Source organism: Bombina bombina, chromosome 3, assembly GCF_027579735.1.
Source record: "Bombina bombina isolate aBomBom1 chromosome 3, aBomBom1.pri, whole genome shotgun sequence".
NCBI lineage: Eukaryota > Metazoa > Chordata > Amphibia > Anura > Bombinatoridae > Bombina > Bombina bombina.
In genome coordinates, this window is record NC_069501.1 from 478,548,466 (window position 1) to 478,576,280 (window position 27,815).

Consider the following 27,815-nt stretch of genomic DNA (forward strand, 5'->3'; position numbering starts at 1 on the left):
CTCCAAAAACACTCACTACGTTATCTTTGTAATTGAGAATATTATTTATCAATAAAAAAAAATTTGAAACTAAAAAAAATAAATAAAAATAAAATAAAAATAACAAACACTTGATTGAAGATAAAATAAAACTAACAGTTTAACACCTCTTCTCTTTACCCTTCCTGCTTAGAGCCAGCAAAGAGAATGACTGGGGGGTGGAGTTAAGGGGGGAGCTATATAGACAGCTCTGCTGTGGTGCTCTCTTTGCTACTTCCTGTCAGGAAGGACAATATCCCACAAGTTAGGATGAATCCGTGGACTCGGTACATCATACAAAAGAAATATTAATATTTCATATCGAGTTAAACTTGGTTAAATGTGATCGGATTTGCACGACTTGTTCACATTTTCAAATGATGTTTTGTGATTTTTATATAAAAACACTTAACAAATGCAGAGATATTTCCCACATATAAATACAGTTTAATATAGTCAATAATTAATTACATAAAGAATGTTTGTAGCCATCAACAACATTACAGATTGCAATTTTAGAACATACATAGAGAATGAAGTAACAGAGCAGGCAATGATGATAGATGATTATGATAGAAGAGCCAAGCAGATAAATAGACATATTTAAGGAGAATATGTACAGTAATCCTGCTCTGTATCGCTGTCCCCTGTTATTTAATTTTTTCATTGGGGTCTTTGCAATATCCATAGTCTGTGTTGGTGATGGTTCCCACAATGGTCCTGTCCACCTCGCAGCTCAGGCCACTCTCACAGGGGCAGAAATAATATACCCCATACAGGTGCTAGAGGGAAACAGTAAAGGGTGAAACAGTTACCATTTTATAATTATGTCTAAATTTTCTTATCTATAAAAAACAAAAACAAAAAAAAAAGCAATTCCCTATAACTCCAAGGACATTAAAGTAATGCATTACTACTCTGAAACTGATGTTAAACCCGTTTTTAGGGTTATAAACACAGAAATATATTAAACAGTGTTATTATAAAATTATCAAACACCTTGTTTCCCTACAGATTGGTACATACCTCCTAACATTTGTGGCTAAGTATCAGGGACTCACTGTGTCTGACTCACTGTGACTGACTCACCTTTTCTTAGGTAGAGAAATCCTTAGAATCTGACCATCTAGTGATATTTGAGGAATGCTTCATAACCTGTCCGCCTGCTCTGAGACGGCGGACAGAAATCAACCCTATCCAATACGATCGGGTTGATTGACACCCCCTGCTAGCGACCAATCTGCAGGGGACGGCATTGCACCGGCAGCTCACAAGAACTGCTGGTGCAATGATAAATGCAGACAGCGTTATCGATGTGCGGCGGACATGATATGCTACATCGTATCATGTCAGTCCGCACAATAATAAATAGACCCCATAAAGTGTGTCACAAGGAAAGTGCCAGATAAATGCAGAGATGTGAAAACATGAATATTACATCCCTCAACATATGCTTTATTTCTAATGTATTTGCCATAATATTAAAGATCTATATGTGTGTTTATTTATTATCTGTTGCTCTAACATTTCTAAAGATTTGCTGCATTTGCATTCAGTAAAGCGAAATTTTAAAATAAATTCCTGATAAATGAAAGGGACAAGAAACCCAACACTTTTTCATGATTTAGACAGAGCGTACAAATTTAGATAAACTTTCCAGTTTTCTTATATTATCAAATATGTTTCATTCTCTTTGTATCCTTTGTTGAATAAACATCACTGTACTACTGGTTGCTAGCTGAACACATCAGCTGAGCCAAGAAGCATATATGTGCAACCACCAATCAGCACCCAGATACCAGTAGTGCATTGCTGCTCTAAAGCCTACCTAGGTATGCTTTTCAACAAATGATACCAATAGAACAAAACAAATTAGAATAGGCATACATAGGAAAGTTGTTTAACATTGAATGCTCTATCAGAAATTATAAAAGTTTAATTTTGGCTTTGCAGCCTTTAGGAGACACTGCCCTATAACATTAGAGGCTTTTCATGTTTATACTTAAAGGGACATTACACACTAAATTAAAGGGCCATGATACCCACATTTTTTCTTTCACGATTTAGAAAGAGAATGCATTTTTAAACATCTTTCTAATTTATTTCTATTATCTAATTTGTTTTATTCTCTTGATATCTTTGCTGAAAAGCATATCTAGATATGCTCAGTAGCTGCTGATTGGTCGCTGCACATAGAAGCCTCATGTGATTGGCTTACCCATGTGCATTGCTTTTTCTTTAAATAAGGATATCTAAAAAATGAAGCAAAATAAATTATAGAAGTAAATTGCAATGTTGTTTAAATTTGTATGTTCTATCTGAATCATGAAAGAAAGATTTTGGGTTTAGTGGCCCTTTAATGCTAAATGTAATGATGTTTTCAAAAAGAAGATTAGCCTGAGAATAATATGCTGATATATTTTGTTTTTGAAAATAATTTTTTATTAGGGTAAATAATATGTATTCTAAGATAGGATTTAACATTATGATGACCACAGTAATACAATGTTACATTATATCCCATTCCGTACATAGAAATATTCTCAGTATATTTCTTTAGTTCAAAATTTCACACATGCTCTATATGAGAACAATATAAATATAATACCCATACCTTACATTTTTTATTTCTTTATGAACTGATATTACAGTGAAGCCTCTGATTTATGTTTTGCTTCCTAATAAGCATAAGTAAACACGCTTATTATAGAGGTTCAATTTTTTTATCCTCGGCACACCAAACTATCTCAGTCTCAATCAACTGTAATATTGTGAAGAATCTCAAAAATAAAATATGCTTTGTATTTTCACCAGTTGTTTCTATATCTGATAAATTTATAGGGGCATATTTATCAAGGTCTGGCGGACCTGATCCGACACTGCGGATCAGGTCCGCCAGACCTCGCTGAATACGGCGAGCGTATTGCTCACAAGAGCTGCTGGTGCAACGCTGCCCCCTGCAGACTCGCGGCCAATGGGCCGCCAGCAGGGGGGTGTCAATCAACCCGATCGTACTCGATCGGGTTGTATTGTGGCGATGTGTGTCCGCCTGCTCAGAGCAGGCGGACAGGTTATGGAGCAGCGGTCTTTGTGACCGCTGCTTCATAACTGCTGTTTCTGGCGAGTCTGAAGACTCGCCAGAAACAGGGGCCATCAAGCTCCATACGGAACTTGTTAAATAGAGCCCATAGTCTTTATGTAAGAAACCTTCGAGAGTTCAGAATGCCTCTAGGAAGTGACACATTAAATTCAGCGGATACAAGCCGCTAGGGGATTATTTGTCCAGAAACTTAACTGGGTTTAACTAATTCTATCGATGCATTATGAATAAAAGTTATGTAATTTTATTAAGAGGAAGACTAGTATTTAGAGTGGTCACTTGAGGGCCTAAACACATAAATAAAGAGATATCCACTACTGTTAAACATAAGAGGTGATGGAACATAAAGTTTGACTCAATGGACATTGTTATATCCTAGACAAATAAACCATCCCCTATATATCTAGATAAAGTAAGTAAGGTGAATAACAAAAGCATAAATAAATGCCCAATTACAAATTGCATTAGAACAAATGTAAGCTTATGGACCTTAATAACAATATTTAAGAAACTTTAGTAACTCATATAACAAATTGTAGAATATAAATGATACTATAAATGTTCACTATTAATTTACTAGATAAGTGATTGTGTGATGTGAAATAACATGGGTTAGCTCTATCACAAAGTATCATGGATGAAAGTATCTGGAGAAATGTGTATAGACCCCCAGAGAACCTATACATTAGCCAGATGATATATTAATAGTTACTAGATGGTAGGATCTATGCTGATAATAAAAATGAGTGGATGAGAGTGTTCCAAGTACTCATATTAGCTTCACAATTTAATTTTATAGAGCTTTGTATTGTGGTTTATATTTGTATCAATACCAGAACACTTAAAATATACCAAATTTAAGACAATAGCTGCAATGGGGGTTTAAACCTGGGAGTTATATGAGAGCAAACTAAATGGCCCTCCAAGGTAGGTGTTTGCCATATAGCAGCTCAACTATATCTTTCTCCTAGAGATGCATTTTTAGTATAACATTTCTCTTATGTGGTTGAAGAACAACTAAGTTATTAACGGCTTATATTGGTGGAAACGTATCATCCTAGTCTAGTAGGTAAAATTAAAGTGTCTCCATAGCTCTTATCTGAAGAACTTGCGCTGTAGGAAGTAAACTAAACATTTTATATCATTTATAGGCATCGACATCTAAGCATCTAAGCATATTTAAAATAGAAATAAGATATCTCCTAAGTGGAAACAACTTGTAGGCATGGTGAGCGCAGATAACTACATAACAGTAAAATTGCTGTCAGTATAATGACCTATAGATATGTCTTTGTATCAGTTACACTCAGTTTGTCCTTTCAGGGCCATATATATTGATCAGACTCAAGGGTCCTCATTGGTACATTGGTACTTGCTGATCAGGCAAGATATAAGATTACAGTCCCTTCTCAAAGGATCTTGTGAGCACTCTTTTGTGGAGTCACCCTATCCCCAAAGGAAAAGCCATGGACCTGAGGAGCTGTGAAGAGGGGCAACATTTGAAGTAGAATGACGATCCCGGCAATCCCATCCTTATAAGAGGACAAAGGTAGTTGTAAAGAATCAATCTCGCTTCTAGCCTGACCTCTGAACATGCAGGAGGGGATTTCGTCTTGCTGATAATAACCGGAACAGGGACTCGGTTCTTGATACGTTCCGGGCGGTCGGCCGCACCGGCCCGGGGTGATAGTGATCCATCCTCAATGTCAAGCCTCCACTCTGCCTGGACAAGCTTGGAAACTGAGCCAGAGATTGACCATATCTGAACAGCTCCTCAATGTCTCATGAGAGGTTCCTCTGTGGGTGGTAAGTAGTGTTGAATAGGTTCTGTCTTAGCATTTGAGCTCTGCAAATTATTTTGTCACTCGACTTGATCTGTTGCCTTCGCTATTTTGGGATCTTCATAACGTCTCATCTATGTTTAGACAAAGCCTACCATCTGAAATCAGCAGTGTTGTAGACCTGCTTCACCTGGCTTACCGGGGGGAATACCAGGGTAGATGTAATCGGGCTGCAGCCTAACCTTGCACTCTATCCAGATCATAGCTCCTGCAGATGTAATCGCCATAATAGTGGTGTCAAAAAGTACACTGTTGCTTCAGGCTTTGGCTTTTACTTAGTAAAGATCCATAATCTTAAAATGTATATGTAAATTTGGCTGTTAATCTTTTGAGCATAGGAGCTAAAGATTTTGCGTCCGATCATGTCAGCCATCCGGACACGCCCCCCTCAGCTTTCAAATTTGAACAATGCTAATGTATTTTTTATAGATTTGATATTTTTAAATATTGAAAAAAATAACTGTAAAGCTTTGGTTTCTATAAAAGTTATGGCTTTTGCCTTATTGTAACCCACTTTTTCTCCTTTGTTAAGAAATTTATATACACAATAAAAATTCAAGCTATAACAAATAAATGCGTTAGGATATCACTAAACATGAACAAATATACAATAAAAGTGATATAAATTGCTATCTAAAATTGTGATCAGGAAAATATAAAAAGTTTGTAAAGAATACACTTGTATCAACCTTTAGAAAACTGTGCCCAAATATAAAGTGTCCACTTGTTTCAATTAATCCATCTTCTTTGTACCTCAAAGATGAAGTGCAAATAGCGTGAAAATGTGGAGTAGGTATTCAACCAATGTAAACCAAAAGGTAATTCACGTAATATGGATATTTAACAGCTCTGAGGGTATCACACACCTGATTTTATACTTTCAGACAAACAGATATACAATCACGGAACTTCCATACTGTTTAAATCTTGAATGAATTATATTTATATTAAAGCAATAACAAATAAACATATAAAATATGGACACACCACCTAGTATGCATCATATGCCACAGAGGGGGCAGAGTGGTGCAACGTTGTTTACACGGACGGACTAAACTGCAGCTCTGAAATTTAATTCACACCCATCTGCTAATCTGTATGCTTCCTGCTGATTGTCTACCAATCTGGAGATTACCCCAATGACATTTAGATGATTACAGTTCAGTGACTTTTGTATGTTTTTATATTTTAAATACTTTTATATAAGTATAATAAATTGAAGATTTGAACAGTACGAAAGTTCTGAGATAAATACATATTTTTAAGTATAAATTATGTGGCCGCCCACCCGCCTCCCACATCGGCTACCAACCCACCAACGAGGGGCTCTCTCTGCATCGGGTGGCTAAGAAATTTTATTGCAGGATGCCTCGATATCGAGGCATCACTGCAATAACATGAAAGCAGCTGGAAGCGATGAGGATTGCTTCCACCGCTTGGAAACACCAACGATGTACAAGGTACATCCTTGGTCGTTAAGGACATTTTTTTGTAGGACGTACCCTGTAATAATAATTACACAAAAAAAATAATGAGAGCATATTGCAATTTTTTTTTTACTTCATATAATTAAAAAAAAATCTATATAACAATCTCAAAATGTTTAATGTTTCTTTAACCCTTTGAGTGCTAATGACGGCTCTGAGCCGTCACAGAGTTTCTCACTCTGGTGCTAATGACGGCTCAGAGCCGTCATGAGCACTCTCCCACCTTGAGGGAGATGTGGGGGCTCCTTACTGCTCCTACCCCGGCGATCGTGCCTGTAGAGTGACAGGCATCGCCGGGGCTTCACGTGATGTGTGGTGACGGCACGCGCAATTACGTGATGACATCACCGCGCAACTTTATTCATACTTAACAATGTTAAGTATAGGAGGAGGGGGCATGCTGCTTAGAAGCCTGTATCTCAGGCATCTAAGCAGCTACAGACCCCCAAGACCCATTGTTGGAAAGGTAATCGTTTATTCTTTCCAACAGTGTAAGTCTTGGGGGTCTGTAAAAAAAAAAAAAAGTTAAAAAAAAATGTTTTAAAAAATTAAACATAAAATAAAAATATTAGCACCCAGGTGGGAAATGGCTTAGCAGCCAAAGGGTTAAAGTGCTCTGTAGGCTATGTGGTGGTGCGGTGTGCTAAATAGTAATATAGTAGTAATCTATCCTTGCTTTACAATGTAGTTAAGGTGTCTTCTTTAAACAAATATTGCAAACTAAGCAACAAACTATCATACAGTACATACAAACATTTTCCAAAAATAACCTTATATACTTGTTTAGATGTCAAAGCAGAGGAACATTAAACTAAAAAGGAAAATCTTCATAAAATATTTAAAGGGTCAAAATTAAACTTTTATGATTTGGATAGAGCATGCAATTATAAACAACTTAAACAAACCAATTTACTTCTGTTATCAAATATGCTTCATTCTCTTGGTATCTTTTATTGATGAGTAAAACTAGGTAGGCTTATAAGAGCTCAGGAGTGTGCATGTGTCTTTAGTTCTATATGGCAGCAGTGTTTTGCAACAGAGTACTAAAGATACGTGCTAAAGATACCTAGTTTACTCTTCAATAAAAGATACAAAGAGAATAAATCACATTTGAAAACAGAAGTACATTGGAAAGTTGTTTAAAATTGCATGCTGTATCTGAATCATAAAAGTTTAATTTTGACTTTACTGTCTATTTAAATGAACATAGTAAACACAAGGCATGTGCAATACAAAAGAGGGTGGCCATTCGCAGCATTCAGCTCTTTTTGGAGCCGTATTCCTTCTTGTGAAAGTGCGGTACACTAAGATGTGTGCATATCCAGGACCTAGGGGCATATTTGTGATTGTGCGAGCGGACATGATCCAATATAGCGGATCATGTCCGCTGCACATCTATAAATGCCAACAGCATACGCTCTTGGCATTTATCATTGCACCAGCAGTTCTTGTGAACAGCTGGTGCAATACCGCCCCCTGCAGATTCGCGGCCAATCGGCCGCTAGCAGGGGGTGTCAATCAACGATCGTATCTGATTGGGTTGATTTCTGTCCGCGGCCTCAGACAGGTTATGGAGCAGGTTATGGAGCAGCGGTCTTAGTCCCTAGTGTGTTGTACTGTCACAAGAAGAAATATAGCTCTGAAAAGAGCTGAATGCCGCGATTGTCCACCATCTTCTGCATTCGGATCATCACGTGTTTAGTTATTATTTTTTTCCTGCTTTTTCTGCAATTTAATAATGAAAATCAGTGACGGATTTAAATCTGTCTATAACATAGCAAAAGGAGATAACTTGATACTTGAGAGGTTTTTAAGTGGTGTATCCCTGGACTACAAAACAGCGCACATTTTGCTGACAAAATGACAGCTTTAAATGCTTTTAAATGTATTTTGTATATGCAGATCATTTGCAATGCAGTAATTAATTGCTGAAATATACTATGTCAAATTAAAATGTCCTTTTTAATGAAATAAAACCAATTTCTGTATTACTGTACTTACCAGAGGAGAGCATTTCTGAAACTCGGCTGCTTTGTGGGCACAGCGTGCCAGGCTCAGCCCATTCTCTCGGTGGCAGCATTTGCTTTTACATTGGGCACTTTGTATACAGAGCTCCCCAATATCCTGAAACAACATTAGTGTCACAAGAGATCTCTCTAATGCTTTTTCTAAAGTTTTAATGAAAGTGTATAATGGTTGTGGCATCAAGGCTTAGTAAGGTCAGTGCTAATTGTAAAAATAAAAAAGGTGCAATAGACACCTCTTGTTTTTGAATAAAACTTGTTCAATGTCCCACACTCCCTAGATAGACCAAAAAGCAAAATTTAGGTTTTTAAAATACTACAAATTTGCTCTCTAGAAAGCTTTCATCAAGCAACAAACTATCATACAGTACATATATTTTCCAAAAATAACATTATATTACTATGTCAAACCAGAGGAACATTAAATTAAAAAGGAAAATTTTATAAAATATTTAAAGGGACAGTAAAGTCAATATTAAAATTGGAAATAGGTACCATGCTACTACATACAACTGTCGCTCCTGACTAGCTCACGGGGTCATCATCATTATCTGGCACAGTATCATCTTTACCTATGTGTTTAACAAACACACACACACACACACACACACACACACACATATATATATATATATATATATATATAAAATAAGTGTGTGTCATTTTTATTCTAGAATGTACCTATAGGTTGAAAGCGGAAATATATCAGGGGGAAGTGGAATTTCTCTTACCAGATTAAATATAAGTCCAGTCTCAGATGGTTCAGCAACTGTTAACCTACAAATAAGCAGTAGGGTGATAATAATATGGAGCATGGTGTTATCTGTGTAATGGCTGATTAGATTTACAACTGTAGCCCTTATATAAGATAGCTCATGCCACCTCAGCCAATACCAGTGGTGCAATGGTTTACTATTGGACATCTGTGTTGATGTGAACATACCAGGTGTGGTTTGTTTGATATGAGCCCAAAGCAAATATAAATATATCTGCTCACCTTGGGTGGGTCAGAAAAAACTTTGTGTTTTTTTAAATAATAGTATTTATGTATTAAACTCATTATGTTGCAGAATATAACTACTGATGTAGATATTGTTTTCAGGCACCATTAATTTTGTTCTCATATAGTAGAGATAAAAGTTTAAATGGGGATGGGTTGGGAAGGTGGTGTCTGCTGCATGCAATATGAGGAAAAAGGGTGCTGCAATGTTAAGAAAATACTTAAAATATTCTATTATAAAAAAGGGAAGATGAGAGATTTGTGATTCTCTATATTAAAGTGCAAGGGGAAGATTTTCATGTTACGTAATGTATATGGTCCAACCAATAGGGATCCAACATTTTGGAGTTTGATTCAATCTAAGCTGTTGGAATTTCCCAATTGGAAGCTCATTCTAGAGGAGACGTTAAAATGGTCCATACAACTTCCATAGACAGAGATGGGTCATTAGGAAAGTTGGAAAGAACATATCAGAAAGAAACTTAAAAAAAAAATTCAGACACTCCAATTAGTAGAATTTTGGAGAGACTGGCATCATTATGAAGGAGAGTTTATATGTGTCTGAAAAGTTAACAAATCACACTCTAGAAATGCTTTCAATTTCATACCCAAATTCAAATTTTGCTCAAGCTTCCTTTATTCACCCTTTTACTGTCTCTGACCATGCACTAATTTCTCTAGATATAAACTCAGGAGCTCTTAGAGATTATTATTATCATTTATTCCATAGCGCTAAATATGGCAAATACATTCCCCCCCCCCCAATTTTCTCTTTAATAATGTAAACTTCCATACGGCTAGATTACGAGTCTTGCTTTAGCCTTAAAAAGCAGCGCTGAGGGGTCCCAACGCTGCTTTTTAACGCCCGCTGGTATTACGAATCAGGGAGGAGAGGGTCTACCGCTCACTTTTTTTTTCCGCGATTTTAGCTTACCGCAAATTCCCTTACGTCAATTGCGTATCCTATCTTTTTAATGGCATTTGCCTAACGCCGGGATTACGAACGCCTGAAAAAGTGAGCGGTAGACCCTCTCCTGGCAAGACTCCTACCGCATATAAAAGTCAGTAGTTAAGAGTTTTATGGGCTAACGCCGTAACATAAAACTCTTAACTAAAGTGCTAAAAAGTACACTAACACCCATAAACTACCTATTAACCCCTAAACCGAGGCCCCCCCACAATGGAAACACTTAACTAAAATGTTTAACCCCTAATCTGCCGACCAGACATCTGATTGGAACAGCCAATAGAATGCAAACTCAATCCTATTGGCTGATTGCATCAGCCAATAGGATTTTTCCTACCTTAATTTCGATTGGCTGATAGAATTTTATCAGCCAATCGGAATTGAAGGGATGCCATCTTGGATGACGTCATTTAAAGGAACCTTCATTCTTCAGTTGGACGTCGTTTGAAGAGGATGCTCCGCGTCAGATGTCTTGAAGATGGACCCGCTCTGCGCCGGATGGATGAAGATAGAAGATGCCGCCTGGATGAAGACTTCTGCCCGTCTGGAGGATCACTTCTGCTCGTCTGGAGGACCACTTCTGCCGGCTTCGTGGAGTACTTCGGCCTGTTTGGGTGAAGACTTCTCAAGGTAGGGTGATCACCAAGGGGTTAGTGTTAGGTTTTTTTAAGGGGGGATTGGGTGGGTTTTAGAGAAGGGTTGGTTGTGTGGGTGGTGGGTTTTAATGTTGGGGGGGGTTGTAATATTTTTTTTACAGGTAAAAGAGCTGATTACTTTGGGGCAATGCCCCGCAAAAGGCCCTTTAAGGGCTATTTGTAATTTAGTGTAGGGTAGGGCTTTTTTTATTTTGTGGGGGCTTTTTTATTTTGTTAGGGGGATTAGATTTGGTGTAATTAGTTTAAAAATCTTGTAATTATTTTATTATTTTCTGTTATTTAGTGGGGGGGGTTGTACTTTAGATACATTTTTTTAATTGTATTTAATTGTATTTAGTTTAGGGAATTTATTTAATTATAGTGTAGTGTTAGGTGCAATTGTAACTTAGGTTAGGTTTTATTTTACAGGTATATTTGTCTTTATTTTAACTAGGAAGTTATTAAATAGTTAATAACTATATAATAACTATTGTACCTAGTTAAAATAAATACAAACTTGCCTGTAAAATAAAAATAAACCCTAAGCTAGCTACAATGTAACTATTAGTTATATTGTTGCTAACTTAGGGTTTATTTTATAGGTAAGTATTTAGTTTTAAATAGGAATTATTTAGTTAATGATAGTAATATTTATTTAGATATATTTAAATTATATTTAAGTTAGGGGGTGTTAGGGTTAGACTTAGGTTTATGGGTTAATAAATTTAATATAGTGGCGGCGGTGTAGGGGGGGGGGGCAGATTAGGGGTTAATAAATATAATGTAGGTGGCGGCGGTGTGGGGGGGCAGATTAGGGGTTAATAAATATAATGTAGGTGGCGGTGTAGGGGGCAGAAGATTAGGGGTTAATAAGTATAATGTAGGTGGCAGTGGGCTCCGGGAGCGGCGGTTTAGGGGTTAATAAGTTTATTTAGTTGAGGCGAGGTCCGGGGCGGCGGGATAGGGGTTAATAAGTTTTATTTAGGTGGCGGCGGTGTCGGGGCGGCAGATTAGGGGTAATAAGTATAATGTAGGTGGCGGTGGTGTAGGGGGGGCAGATTAGCGGTGTTTAGACTCAGGGTACATGTTAGGGTGTTAGGTGTACATGTTCCCATAGGAATCAATGGGATTTCGGGCAGCAGCGAATATAAGCTCTAACTGCTTTCAGACTCCCATCGATTCCTATGGCATCTGCCGCCTCCAGGGCGGCGGATTGAAAACCAGGTACGCTGGCCCGGAATAGAGCCGAGCGTACCTGGTAGATATTTGATAACTTCCAAAAGTAGTCAGATTGTGCCGAACTTGCGTTCAGAACATCTGTAGTGACGTAAGCATCGATCTGTGTCGGACTGAGTCCGGCGGAACGTATGTTACGTCACCAAATTCTACTTTTGCCGGTTTGTAGGGTTTGATAACTAAGGCGAATCAGGCTCGCCACAAATATTGCGGAATTGCAGCGTATTTGCGGTTGACGGCTTGATAAATACATGCCTATTTGTTAAAATAATTCAGTTGTTGTGCTACAATTCACTGAGCATCATTTTACTAGCCACACCAAAAACTACAAATCTCTTGTATCACTATACAGGGAGTGCAGAATTATTAGGCAAATGAGTATTTTGACCACATCATCCTCTTTATGCATGTTGTCTTACTCCAAGCTGTATAGGCTCGAAAGCCTACTACCAATTAAGCATATTAGGTGATGTGCATCTCTGTAATGAGAAGGGGTGTGGTCTAATGACATCAACACCCTATATCAGGTGTGCATAATTATTAGGCAACTTCCTTTCCTTTGGCAAAATGGGTCAAAAGAAGGACTTGACAGGCTCAGAAAAGTCAAAAATAGTGAGATATCTTGCAGAGGGATGCAGCACTCTTAAAATTGCAAAGCTTCTGAAGCGTGATCATCGAACAATCAAGCGTTTCATTCAAAATAGTCAACAGGGTCGCAAGAAGCGTGTGGAAAAACCAAGGCGCAAAATAACTGCCCATGAACTGAGAAAAGTCAAGCGTGCAGCTGCCAAGATGCCACTTGCCACCAGTTTGGCCATATTTCAGAGCTGCAACATCACTGGAGTGCCCAAAAGCACAAGGTGTGCAATACTCAGAGACATGGCCAAGGTAAGAAAGGCTGAAAGACGACCACCACTGAACAAGACACACAAGCTGAAACGTCAAGACTGGGCCAAGAAATATCTCAAGACTGATTTTTCTAAGGTTTTATGGACTGATGAAATGAGAGTGAGTCTTGATGGGCCAGATGGATGGGCCCGTGGCTGGATTGGTAAAGGGCAGAGAGCTCCAGTCCGACTCAGACGCCAGCAAGGTGGAGGTGGAGTACTGGTTTGGGCTGGTATCATCAAAGATGAGCTTGTGGGGCCTTTTCGGGTTGAGGATGGAGTCAAGCTCAACTCCCAGTCCTACTGCCAGTTTCTGGAAGACACCTTCTTCAAGCAGTGGTACAGGAAGAAGTCTGCATCCTTCAAGAAAAACATGATTTTCATGCAGGACAATGCTCCATCACACGCGTCCAAGTACGCCACAGCGTGGCTGGCAAGAAAGGGTATAAAAGAAGAAAATCTAATGACATGGCCTCCTTGTTCACCTGATCTGAACCCCATTGAGAACCTGTGGTCCATCATCAAATGTGAGATTTACAAGGAAGGAAAAACGGTACACCTCTCGGAACAGTGTCTGGGAGGCTGTGGTTGCTGCTGCACACAATGTTGATGGTGAACAGATCAAAACACTGACAGAATCCATGGATGGCAGGCTTTTGAGTGTCCTTGCAAAGAAAGGTGGCTATATTGGTGACTGATTTGTTTTTGTTTTGTTTTTGAATGTCAGAAATGTATATTTGTGAATGTTGAGATGTTATATTGGTTTCACTGGTAAAAATAAATAATTGAAATGGGTATATATTTGTTTTTTGTTAAGTTGCCTAATAATTATGCACAGTAATAGTCACCTGCACACACAGATATCCCCCTAAAATAGCTATAACTAAAAACAAACTAAAAACTACTTCCAAAACTCTTCAGCTTTGATATTAATGAGTTTTTTGGGTTCATTGAGAACATGGTTGTTGTTCAATAATAAAATTAATCCTCAAAAATACAACTTGCCTAATAATTCTGCACTCCCTGTATAACTTACTTAATATACAATATTAGAATAACACTATACAGGTGATGTGTTTTTAACATGTGTGTGTGAGCAGCAAGATACTGCTACTATTTTCTGCCTTTTTACTAAGTATGAATTAAAAGCTATATTTTAACTTATTACAAATTCTGATAATTACAATTAGTGCAAAAAAGCATTCTTTTTTTGGATACACTCATCGTTGTGTGAGACTTGTCCTTATTTAAATAATATACAGATATTAGATATATATAGGAATATCTATTTATAAATACATAGAACATATTGTGCTATGTGCAGAACATTGGAATGTGAAATATTTACAGTAAATACACAGTATAACACTTTATTAAATATGAATATTGCATAAATATGTTTTTACATGTGTTCATCTACTGAACTGCAAAGGGTTCCAATTTAGACGGATATATATATGTATATCTATGTTAAACTCCTTTGCCAGCCTTTTTTTTCCCTAACATATTTGAGCCATCATTACTTTTTTGTGCAATATTTGTATTTAATATTTTTTTAAGATGGTGTTATTATGAGTGTAACTGTACTTTGTAATGTATTTTTGATGTCTTTTGTGACACTTTTTTGTATCGCGAAACAGTTAACCAGAGCTCTGAGGACACGGTAATCATTCTAACATAAATCGTGATTGCGTTCAAGCGATCACATTTACTTTCAACTCATAATACCAGTGGTAAACCTAACACAAAACCTAACGCAAACACCCGCAATAAACCAACTTTCTAATTTACTTCTGTTGTCTGCCTTTCTTTGTAGCTTTTGGTGAAAAAAAAATCAGGAGCGTGCACGTCTGGAGCAATATATGGCAGCAGTTTTGCAAGAATGTTATCCATTTGCAAGAACACTAGATGGCAGCACTGTTTCCTGCCATCTAGTGCTCCAGATACCTACCTAGGTGTCTCTTCAACAAAGAATGCCAGGAAGAGTAAAATATATTTTATGCCTCTGTCCCTAATTTCCATGGGACAAATAGGGACACCTGAATTTTGCTCAGGTGTCCCAAATTGACACAAATTTGTCCCCCATAGTTGGCTGCACAACTGATCATAACAAGTTGTAACTGCATAAGCCCAACCCTAATTAACTAATTTAAGCCTGGCATATCTGAGCCTTACAGATCATTGTGACTAAACACTGACAGTGGGCACAGTCTCCCTACGCCACCTCTCTACTACACATGCACATGAACTTTTGTTTTACCGCTCGGGAACGCAGCATCCTACAGCCATCCAGGTGCAGTGGCATATCTTCTAACAGCAGATCCCTCAGTGATAGCAGCAGTTAGTAGCAGATACTTACACTCAACAACTTTTATACTAGATCTCCCCACTGCAAAAGTTTGGGACTAACTTACAGGCTCTCTTGGTACACTCAGTCATAAGGTTACAACAGACTAGGGAGCCGATTTACTAAATCTGTCGGCATTTAACATTGCACAATCATTTCTAGTGAAAAGCTTGTGCAATGCCGCTCCCTGCAGATTCATGGCCAATCGTCCGCTAGCAGGAGGTGTCAATCAGCCCTAACGGATCTGATCGGGATGATTGCTGCCTGCCGCCACAGAGGTGTCGGACAAGTTAAGGAGCAGCGGGCTTAAGAGCGCTGCTTTTTAACTCCTGATTCCGGCGAACTTGAAGGCTCACGCGGAATAAGCAACATTGACTGCTTAGTAAATCGGCCCCTAAGTGTTTTGCCGGCTTCACCATGGAACACGCCCCTTCTGGTGCTGGTGATGTGCCTGGGTCACATTCTGATTTGAGCTTTCTGTGTGGAATCAAGTTATAAAGAAAACTAACCAAGCACCAAATGAAAGGAATTGCAGGTTTTTAAAGGATGGTAATTAGTTACGAGCTCCAGCTGGAAATTCAGGCAAGCAAGAATAGGAGCCAAATAAACATAAACACCACTATGCGCAGATTCACCTAATAAGTCGGACACGTATCATGTCCGCTCGCACATTGATAAATATGCCCCTTAGTTTTTACTATTAATTTTCATGGTATTTAAACTATATTCAAAAGAGTTGTCTCAAATTGGGGTCTAAGGTGCCCTGAATTTGGGTCTGGTAAATCTGGTCACTTTACTAAGTATGTAGTATTGCTACAATTATATTTTCAGACATATTTTGCACTTTAAATCATATTCCTATATTGGGGCTGCACTGTGTTCATGGTTGATTGATTTTTACATTGTGAAATGTGTATTTAAAGCATCTGTAAATGTTGCAGTAATACAATGCACATACACATTTTGGAAAAGCTGAGATTTATTTAACACGTTCATTGGGGTCTTTACAAAATCCATAGTCCGTGTTAGTGATGGTTCCCACAATGGTCCTGTCCACCTCACAGCTCAGGCCACTCTCACAGGGGCAGAAATAATATACCCCATACAGGTGCTAGAGGGAAACAGTAAGGGGAAAAGCAGTTATCATTTTATAATTCTGTCAAAATTGTATTTATTTTTTATAACCACTTTTTACAATTTTATAATTATGCATCATTTTTATTATTTTTTTTTAATCAAGAAACAATTTCTTACAACTCTATGTTAAAGAAGAATGCAGTCAGTGTTTGCCTTTTTTTTCCAAATTGTATTTCTTTTTACTTCTGTTCTGAATAAACCAACGTTTTCTTGTCTTGCTGTGTTTTTTGTTTCTTTGATCCGGTAAACATATTTTCATGATGTTTTAAATCAAATTTTTTATATGTAAGAATTAAATATTTATTATGAGTAAAATATTTCATCATACAAAAAAAAGTGATTTTTGGTAATTGTATATATATAGTATATAGTGTACATAATAAGCACAGGGGTGTCATTATTTCCCATTTACCAAAATACCAACATTTTGAATTCTATGCCTATATTACAGGTAGATTACAAGTTATGCGCGTTAGAGGGTATTTAACCAATGCAACAAAAGTTTCACCCTCTATAGCGCTGCCATTACAAGTTTTGAAACAGCCGGCTTGTGCGCGCGATATGGTTGCGTTTAGCTCCATACCGCACAAAATCCAAGCGCTGTTATGTACCCCTAATCTGCTGCCCCTAACACCGCCGACCCCTATATTATATTTATTAACCCCTAATCTGCCCCCCACAACGTCGCCGCCAGCTACTTACACTTATTAACCCCTAATCTGCCGTCCGCACGCCGCCGCCAGCTACATTATCCCTATGTACCCCTAATCTGCTGCCCTAACATCGCCGACCCCTATATTATATTTATTAACCCCTAACCTGCCCCCCACAACGTCGCAGCCAGCTACCTACAATAATTAACCCCTAATCTGCCGACCGCAAAGCGCCGCCACCTACGTTATACTTATGTACCCCTAATCTGCTGCCCCTAACACCGCCGACCCCTATATTATATTTATTAACCCCTAACCTGCCCTCCCTAACATCGCCGACACCTAACTTCAATTATTAACCCCTAATCTGCCGACCGAATCTCGCCGCTATTCTAATAAATGTATTAACCCCTAAAGCTAAGTCTAACCCTAACACTAACACCCCCCTAAATTAAATATAATTTTAATCTAACGAAATTAATTCACTCTTATTAAATAAATTATTCCTATTTAAAGCTAAATACTTACCTGTAAAATAAACCCTAATATAGCTACAATATAAATTATAATTATATTATAGCTATTTTAGGATTAATATTAATTTTACAGGTAACTTTGTATTTATTTTAACCAGGTACAATAGCTATTAAATAGTTAAGAACTATTTAATAGCTAAAATAGTTAAAATAATTACAAATTTACCTGTAAAATAAATCCTAACCTAAGTTACAATTAAACCTCACACTACACTATCAATAAATTAATTAAATAAAATACCTACAATTACCTACAATTAAACCTAACACTACACTATCAATAAATAAATTAAATACAATACCTACAAATAACTACAATGAAATAAACTAACTAAAGTACAAAAAATAAAAAAGAACTAAGTTACAAAAAATAAAAAAATATTTACAAACATAAGAAAAATATTACAACAATTTTAAACTAATTACACCTACTCTAAGCCCCCTAATAAAATAACAAAGCCCCCAAAAAATAAAAAAATGCCCTACCCTATTCTAAATTACTAAAGTTCAAAGCTCTTTTACCTTACCAGCCCTGAACAGGGCCCTTTGCGGGGCATGCCCCAAGAAGTTCAGCTCTTTTGCCTGTAAAAAAAAACATACAATACCCCCCCCAACATTACAACCCACCACCCACATACCCCTAATCTAACCCAAACCCCCCTTAAATAAACCTAACACTAAGCCCCTGAAGATCATCCTACCTTGTCTTCACCTCACCGGGTATCACCGATCCGTCCTGGCTCCGATATATTCATCCAACCCAAGCGGGGGCTAGACATCCACTGAAGAAGTCCAGAAGAGGGTCCAAAGTCTTCATCCTATCCGGGAAGAAGAGGCGATCCAGACCGGCAACCATCATCTTCCAAGCGGCATCTTCTATCTTCATCCGATGAGGACCGGCTCCATCCTGAAGACCTCCACTGCGGACCCATCTTCATCCGGCGACGTCCAACTGAAGAATGACGGTTCCTTTAAGGGATGTCATCCAAGATGGCGTCCCTCGAATTCCGATTGGCTGATAGGATTCTATCAGCCAATCGGAATTAAGGTAGGAATAATCTGATTGGCTGATGGAATCAGCCAATCAGAATCAAGATCAATCCGATTGGCTGATCCAAAAGCCGGCGTTAGCTTTTCGGGTCTTTACCGACAAAACTCTAAATCTAGCCGTAAGCTAGCTACAATATAACTAATAGTTATATTGTAGCTAGCTTATGTTTTATTTTTATTTCACAGATAAGTTTGTATTTATTTTAACTAGGTAGACTAGTTAGTAAATAGTTATTAACTATTTACTAACTACCTAGTTAAAAGAAATACAAACTTACTTGTGAAATAAAACCTAAGCTGCCTTACACTAAAACCTACCATTACAAAAAAACAAAAAAAACACTAAAATGACAAAAAATAAAATACACTAAAATTACAAAAAATAAAAAAACCTACCATTACAAAAAATAACAAACAAAATTATCCAAAACAATAACAATTATTCCTATTCTAATACCCTTTAAAAAAACAAACAAACAAAAACACCCCAAAATAAAAAAACCTAATCTATAATAAACTACCAAGGGCCCTTAAAAGGGCCTTTTGTGGGCCCTTAAAAGGGCATTTTGTAGGGCATTGCCTTAAAGAAATCAGTTCTTTTTTTACAAAACAAAAACAAACACCCCCTAACAGTATACAAACCTCCACCCCCCAAACCCACAAAATAAAAATAAAGTAAAACCTAATCTACCCATTGCCCTGAAAAAGGCATTTGTATTATCCAAAATAATAACAATTATTCCTATTCTTATACCCATTAAAAAAAAAACACACCAAAATAAAAGAAACCTATTCCATAATAAACTACCAATAGCCCTTAAAAGGGCCTTTTGTAGGGCATTGCCCTAAAGAAATCAGCTCTTTTTCGAAACAAAAATACAAAGACCCACTAATATTACAAACCCCCACCCCCCAACACACAAAATGAAAAAAACTATCTAAAAAAAAATATACCCATTGCCCTGAAAAGGGCATTGTATGGGCATTGCCCTTAAAAGGGCATTTAGCTCTTTTTCTTGCCCTTAAAAGGCATTTAGCTCTTTTAAGAAATGCCCAACCCCTAATCTAAAAAACAACAACCCAAAAACCCTTAAAAAAAAAAACAACACTAACCCCTCTTTAGGTACTCACAGCTGCTGAAGTCCCGCTTGAAGGATCTTCATCCCGGCGGATCTATCTTCATCCCAGCGGTGTCCTCTATCTTAATCCCGGTGGCGTGGAGCGGGTCCATCTTGAAGACGTCTGTCGCGGAGCATCCTCTTCATACGGTCACTGAATCTTCAATGCAAGGGAGCCTTTTCAAAATGGCGTCCTCTGCATTCCTATTGGCTGATTTGATTTTGGAAATTCAAATCAGCCAATAGGATGAGAGCTACTGAAATCCAAATCAGCCAATATAATTTCACTAGCTCTCATCCTATTGGCTGATTTGAATTTCCGAAATCAAATCAGCCCATAGGAATGCAAGGAACACCATTTTGAAAAGGGTCCCTTGCATTGAAGATTCTGTATATGGCAGCGACTGTATGAAGAGGATGCTCCGCGCCGGATGTCTTCAGGATGGATCCGCTCCGTGCCACCGGGATGAAGATAGAAAACGCCGCCGGGATGAAGATAGAAGATGCCGCCGGGATGAAGATAGAAAATGCCGCCTGGATGAAGATGGAGCCGCCAGGATGAAGATGGAGCCGCCGGAAAAGATTTCTCAAGCGGCACTTCAGCAACTGCGAGTATCTAAAGAGGGGTTAGTGTTAGGTTTTTTAAAGTTTTTTTTTTTTTTTTAGATTATGGGTTGGACATTTCTTAAAAGAGCTAAATGCCCTTTTCATGGCAAGAAAAAGAGATAAATGCCCTTTTAAGGGCAATGCCCATACAAATGCCCTTTTCAGGGCAATGGGTAGCTTAGGTTTTCGTTAGAGTTAGGTTTTTTATTTTGGGGGGTTGGTTGGGTGGTGGGTTTTACTGTTAAGGGGTCTTTGTATTTTTTTTTACAGGTAAAAGAACTGTTTAACTTAGGGCAATGCCCTACAAAAGGCCCTTTTAAGGGCTATTGGTAGTTTATTGTAGGCTAGGTTTTTTTTTATTTTGGGTGGGCTTTTTTATTTTTATAGGGCTATTAGATTAGGTGTAATTCTTTTTTATTTTTGATAATTTCGTTTGTTATTTTTCATAATTTAGTGTTTGTTATTTTTTGTAATTTAGTATTTTTTGTAGTAATTAGATACTTTGTAATTTTTATAGTAGTGTTAGGATTTTTTTAATGTGTAATTTAGTTTTCTTTAATTGGTAGTTAGTTTAATTTTAGTTTAATAGTTATATTAGTTTGATTGTTAGTTTAAACTTGGTGTTTTTAATTTGACAGGTAAGTTTTAATTTAATTTAAGATAGAGAAATTGTAATTTTAATCTAAAGTTAGGGGGCGTTAGGTTTAGGGGTTACTAGTTTAAATTAGTTTATTGCGATGTGGGGGGCTTTTGGATTAGGGGTTAATAGTTTAATTTAGTATATTTTGTTGTGGGGGGCTTGCAATTTTGGGGTTAATAGGTTTATTATAGTGACGGCGGTGTCGGGAGCGGCGGAATAGGGGTTAATAACTTTAGTATAGTGGGGGTGATGTGGGTGGACGGCAGATTAGGGTTAATAATATTTAAATAGTGTTTGTGATGCGGGAGGGCGGAGGTTTAAGGTTTAATAACTTTTATAGTAGTGACGATGTCGGGGAGCGGCGGAATAGGAGTTAATACATTTTATTAGTGGCGTCAATGTCTGGAGTGGCAGATTAGGAGTTAATAACTTTAATATAATGTTTGCGATGCTGGAGGGCCTCAGTTTAGGGGTTAATAGGTAGTTTATGGGTGTTAGTGTACTTTGTAACACTTAGTTATGAGTTTTATGTAACAGTTTTGTTGCGTAAAACTCAAAACTACTGCTTTCAGATTGCGGAACGGATCGTGTAGTTATAGGCTATAACGCAAGCTTTTTAGCCACACCGCAAAACTTGTAATGGCTGCGCTATGATAATGGAAGTCCCATGAAAAAACTTCTTTTACGAGTGCGGGACTGTCGTTGTATTACAGGCTAAAAGGCTTGCGGTACGGCTATACCGACAAGACTCGTAATGGCTGCGTTACTGTTTTAATGCTGAAATTATAATTTTTTCAGCGTTAAAAGACGAACGCACAACTTGTAATCTACCTGTTATTGAATAAAAATGTCTATTTGAAAATTAGATATTTTTGTCACCTTGCACCATTTTGCAGTCTTCTCAGATAACATATAGGAATAAATTATTATTATTATTATTATTATTATTAATTATTATAAATCCAAAACTAACTGAAAAATCTTATATCCTATAAATGTGACTTAAAGGGAGAGGAAACCCCAAAATTTTATTTTTTGGATAAAACATGCAATTTTAAACAACTTCCAATTTCCTTCTATTATCAAATTTGCTTCATTATCCTTTACTGAAGGAAAAGCATTGAACTACTGGCAGCTAGCTGAACACATTTATTAAGCCAATCACAAGAGACAAATGTGTGCAGGCACCAATCAGCAGCTAGTTCACAATTGTGTAGAATATGTGCTTATTCTTTTCAAAAAGAACAGCATCTAGCAAATATAAGAGAGGCGCCTCATGTGTGTATCAGTCACCAAATAGACAAATCAGATAGAAAATGTCAAACACAGGGTACTCACATTTCCATAGAGAACCCTTATATGCTAGTAGTTCAGGGACAGCTCAAACACAATCACAGGGATGAACCAAACAGTAGGCCCAACACATATTGGCACCTGGCAATTAGGGCTTGTAAACCCTGTTTGTATTTTAAAAACTGATCTATTAAAACTATATATAATTCAAACAATATAGTGTTAAAAACTGGTGGCTATACAAAGTTTGTACCCCCAGACAGGCAACGCGTTTCTCAGCAGTTACACTGTTTCCTCAGTCAGACAGTGTTTACAAGCCCTAATTGCCAGGTGCACATATATGTTGGGCCTACTCTTTGGTTCATCACTGTGAGTGTGTTTGAGCTGTCCCTGGACTACGTGCAGCTGTCGGGAGGAGGTGAGCTGACACACCTATATACTGCCAGCCTGTGTCTACTAGCACATAAGGGTGCTCTATGGAAATGTGAGTACCCTGTGTTTGACATTTTCTATCTGATTCATCTATTTGGTGACTGATACACACATGAGGCACCTCTCTTATATTTGCTAGATGCTGTTGTTTTATTCCACTACATTAGTGTGAAGAGGAGTGCAGCCACTGTGATCCTGAAATTGCTACAGGAAATGTAACCGCTGATAAACTGACAATATATGGGAGTTCAGGAACTTTAACCCCTGATGAACTGGCAATATATGAGAGTTCAGTATATTCTGTGACTAGGGTTATTGTTGTGTATCATTATCTTTATATACTTTGTTTCACCGTTTATATTTTATGTATCCTATTGTTAAAGGGACACTGAACCCAAATTTTTTCTTTCGTGATTCAGATAGAGCATGCAATTTTAAACAACTTTCTAATTTACTCCTATTGTTAATTTTTCTTCATTCTCTTTATTTGGAAAAAGAAGGCATCTAAGCTATATTTTTGGTTCAGACCATGGAAAGCACTTGTTTATTGGTAGGTGAATTTACCCACCAATCAGTAAGAACAACACAGTGTGTTCACCAAAAATGGGCTGGCATCTAAACTTACATTCATGCATTTCAAATAAAGATAACAAGAGAATGAAAATAATTTGATAATAGGAGTAAATTAGAAAGTTGCTTAAAATTGCATGCTCTATCTGAATCACAATAGAAAAAATTTGGGTTCAGTGTCCCTTTAAGCGCTCCCCTATAGAGCCATTTTTATAGTTCTTGTTGAATTTTCTTTTCAAAAAGGCATACCAAGAGAACGAAGCACATTTAAAAATAGAAGTGAATTTAAAAGTGTCTTAAAATTACATGCTCTATTTGAATCATGCAAGTTTAATTTTGTCTTTCCTATCCCTTTAAGCCATTTTAACAATATATACAAGTTCCTACTCCTAGCTTAGGGCCCAATACTCCAACGCGTTTTGTTTTAGCAAGATTTTCAACAAATGTTTGGCAAGAAGTCTCAACAGTGCTGTGAGATCCCACAAATTTAGAAAGGCAAAATTTAGCTTGAAGGCTGATCATTTCAATAGGTGGGAATCTGGATGTGAAGGAGAGACACATACAGTAAAATATAATGCCCTTACTTAGCATTAAAAAAACACAATGGGCTCCATGTACGAAGCAGCGAAAGCTGCTCCGGAGCCTTTGCGGGGCAGGTTTGCATATGTGAGCCTGACTCCCCCGATATGTAAGAAGCAGCGGTCATTAGACCGCTGCTTCCTACACCCTACGCCACCTCTTAGGTGGCGAAGCAAAATCACAGAGAGCACGCTCGCTCTCGGTGATTGACAGCCCCTTCAATCGCGTGATTGGTCGCGCGATTGAAGGGGTGGGCATTACACACTCCGATGAGTGGGTAATGATACATACGGGCAAGCGGATCAATAGATCCGCTGCCCGTGTGTAGCGGAGGCGGGCGGACAGCTTCGCGAGTTAAGAAGCTGTCCGCCCGCCTCTTAGTACATGGCGCCCAATGCCAAAAATAAAATACTTAACCAGAAACAAAAAATGTCATCTGTTTTCACATTTACCCAGTTTCCGCTTTATTTAAATACCTAAAAAAATGGAAAATGCTCAAAGAAACAAGTATCTATGAGCCTTGATGTCAGGTGAACATTATTGCTATGGCGATCCCTTGACACCCATAAGAACATGAAACATGGAGGCTGCTTATTCAAATTAGAGGCCTTTTGAAATAATTTTAAGATAGAGAGTTGGTAAGTGTTTAAAATATCCAAAGCCTACCATTAGACTAATGCTAATAGGTATTTGTATTTGTTATCACAATGACCTGTCAGCTAGACAGATAACTCTTTTAAAAGAGGATTGTCTCTTTCAAATAAAGGGCTTTCCAACTCTTTATATATTGTAGGAAATAGCTGAAGAGCTACCCTTACACTTTCATGATTTATTTCTATATGTATTTGGTTCTATCAGGTAATCTGTTTTGCCACATTGAACCCCTGGAAGCCGCATGTGAATGTGACAACTCATTTGAAAGCTGACCCTCTCCTCTTTCAAAAGTGTGAACACTTTAATCCTTGTTAAGCTGATCAACTGGACCTCTGGTTTTGGGAATTTTTGCTTTTGGTTACCATGGGAAAAGTATACAGTCCCCTCTACTTAAATCATAGTAGGATATCAGCTATAAAATAACCCCCCCAAATCCATACAAACAAATCCATGATTTACAGCAGGTAAGGTGATCATTTATAAATGTAATTACCAGCATCCTAGGGCGAGAAGTAGTGATCCCTTGTTAGAAATGGGGGCTTCTCCTCCTTTAATAAAATAGGTTATTTGTCTTTCTAGGGCAAATATGCAGGCATTTCGTTTCTTGCAGGCGATCGCCATATTTTGCCATTTTACAGGGATCCTACATGTACACGCAGACTCCCCTCTTTCAAATGAGGCTAAAAATAAACCTCTAGGTGGTAGAAAATCCAAGTTATGGAGTCCAGATAGTTGTATTATGCACTTATGAACTACCCTGGCATTATCATGCAGATAGGTCCTCTCCATTATAAAATCTTTAAATAGCATACACTGGTTATATTTTGTCCATGGCCAACCTGGTCTGGGGCTGTAGGATTTATGAAGGGCAACAAATTTAATGTGTAGTTCTATGACCTGATGCCTTCCCGCTCTTTTGCTCTCTATGGGCTAGATTACAAGTGGAGAGCTAATTTATCTTGCGTCGTAAACGAGGAAATTCACACATTTACAGGCGCACGAGAAATAACCAGCCATTACAAGTGGCTGGTTATTGCTACCGTGAGCACAAGCGATATTTTGCGCTCCCATCATAATCTGGCCCTATATGTTTTATAAAATTATTTGTATTCATTTTATTTTATTAATTTTATTAACATGACCTCTTGTGTAGTGGGGTGCATTACACCTCCATGCTTCCTCCATGTGAGTGTAAGAAATATATAAGACAAACATTAGAAAATGGTTAGAGGCGTGGGATTCGGGGTAGGGGCAGCAGATTTCCAAGTGCCTAGGGCAGTATAATCTAAATACACCAGTGAGCATACAACCATAAGGTACCATTCCAAACAGTTTGAATATACCCAAAATCAATAAGAAGAAAATCTATTTGAAAAGAGGCACAATGCTATATATCGTGTAGGATTGACCACAATCCATAAATATATAAACACTAAATTAAAATGACAAATCGAAATTAACCCAATATATTGTTATTCCCAAATTCCAGTGCAAATTAAAACATACTTTACTTTAAACTTTATTAAATTGTTCAATTCAACCTATTCCAAGATAATGGAGGAAAAACAGAAGTCTCCAATCTCCAAGTATGAAAAACTCAAGGACACACCACACTCTCATAATTAGACTACCACTACTGTATATCATCTCTCATAAACTGGATATACACGAGACACTTTTACACACATGTGGGACAATAAGATTAATGTGCAAGGGATGCCACATGTTTTGTTTTTTACATTTCTTAATCAAGCTTCTTTCTGGAAGAGTAACATTAAACTTGTTTCACTGGAGCAATAATTCTGTTTTGCAATGGGCCTTTATTTTTATTATGATAATATGGCACAATATTGTTTAAGGGGCATTAAACACTAAATACATTTAATAAGCATAGTATTGGGGTTATTCCCCACCTCCCTCATGGGTGCTGCCATGTTGAAAGCTTTCACTACACTCCAGTACTGGCATGTTTGCACATGTGCAGCAACTCTCCTTCAGATACCTAAACTGTAACCTAGGTTCCATAAGGGCAGCACCCATTTTTAGAAGAAGGTCCATTCATTTTTTTTTAGGGTTAGACTACAAGTGACATGCTAATGTTAGCGTTCATAAGATATTGAAATGTTGCACCTGTGCTAACTTGCACTCATATAACAAGATGAAAGAAAATGTGACCGCACATGCACAAACTAAATTTGCGCTTGTAGGGTTAATGCAGCTGAAGTCTTGGGGGCCGATTTATCAAATGTCTGTCCGACATGATCCGATCATGTCCGAAAGACAGCGCTGAATGCCGACAGCATACGCTGTCGGCATTTAAAGGGACAGTCAAGTCCAAAAAACACTTTCATGATTCAAATAGGGCATGTAATTTTAAACAAATTATTTTTAACACCAATTTTGCTTAGTTCTCTGTATTCTTAGTTGAAAGCTAAACCTAGAAAGACTCATATGCTAATTTATTAGACCTTGAAGGCCACCTCTAAGCTGAATGCATTTTGACTACTAGAGGGCGTTAGTTCATGTGTTTTATATAGATAACATTTAGCTCATACACGTGAATTTACCGATGAGTGAGCACTGATTGGCTAAAATGCAAGTCTGTCAAAATAACTGAAATAAGGGGGCAGTCTGCAGATGCTTAGATACAAGGTAATTACAGAGGTAAAACATATTATTATAACTGTGTTGGTTATGCAAAACTGGGGAATGGGTAATTAAGGGATTATCTATCTTTTAAAACAACAAAAATACTGGTGTTGACTGTCCCTTTAACACTGCACGAGCAGTTTTAGTGAATCAGCTGCTAGCAGGGGGTATCAATCAACCCAATTGTATGAGATTGGGCGGATTGATGTCAGTAGCCTTTAGAGGTGGCGGACCAATTAATGAACAGCGGTGCCATTAGGCCCTTGTCAAATCAGCCCCTTAGCGTAAAGGATTAGAACTAAATTAAAATTTGCACCAAACACAACATAAATACATTAAATGAAAGTGTAACACTT

The 27,815-nt window shown here is 37.7% G+C and overlaps 2 protein-coding genes across 2 annotated transcripts in view; both read right to left on the bottom strand.

Moving 5' to 3' along the window:
* Positions 1-451: 451 nt before the first annotated feature.
* On the bottom strand, positions 452-9,421 carry LOC128651732 (colipase). Its single transcript, XM_053704718.1, has 3 exons — positions 9,202-9,421; positions 8,448-8,570; positions 452-800 (listed from the first exon to the last, which is right to left on the bottom strand). Exons 1-3 carry the CDS (start codon positions 9,409-9,411, stop codon positions 669-671), a joined length of 465 nt encoding a protein of 154 aa, XP_053560693.1. The 5' UTR covers positions 9,412-9,421; the 3' UTR covers positions 452-668.
* Positions 9,422-16,503: 7,082 nt separating this feature from the next.
* The window catches only part of CLPS (colipase), a 15,014-nt gene continuing 3,702 nt past the window's right edge, over positions 16,504-27,815 (bottom strand). Inside the window, exon 3 of the mRNA XM_053704719.1 lies at positions 16,504-16,653. Coding sequence (XP_053560694.1) covers positions 16,522-16,653 — 132 coding nt within the window. The 3' untranslated portion in view covers positions 16,504-16,521. The remainder of the gene's footprint in view (positions 16,654-27,815) is intronic.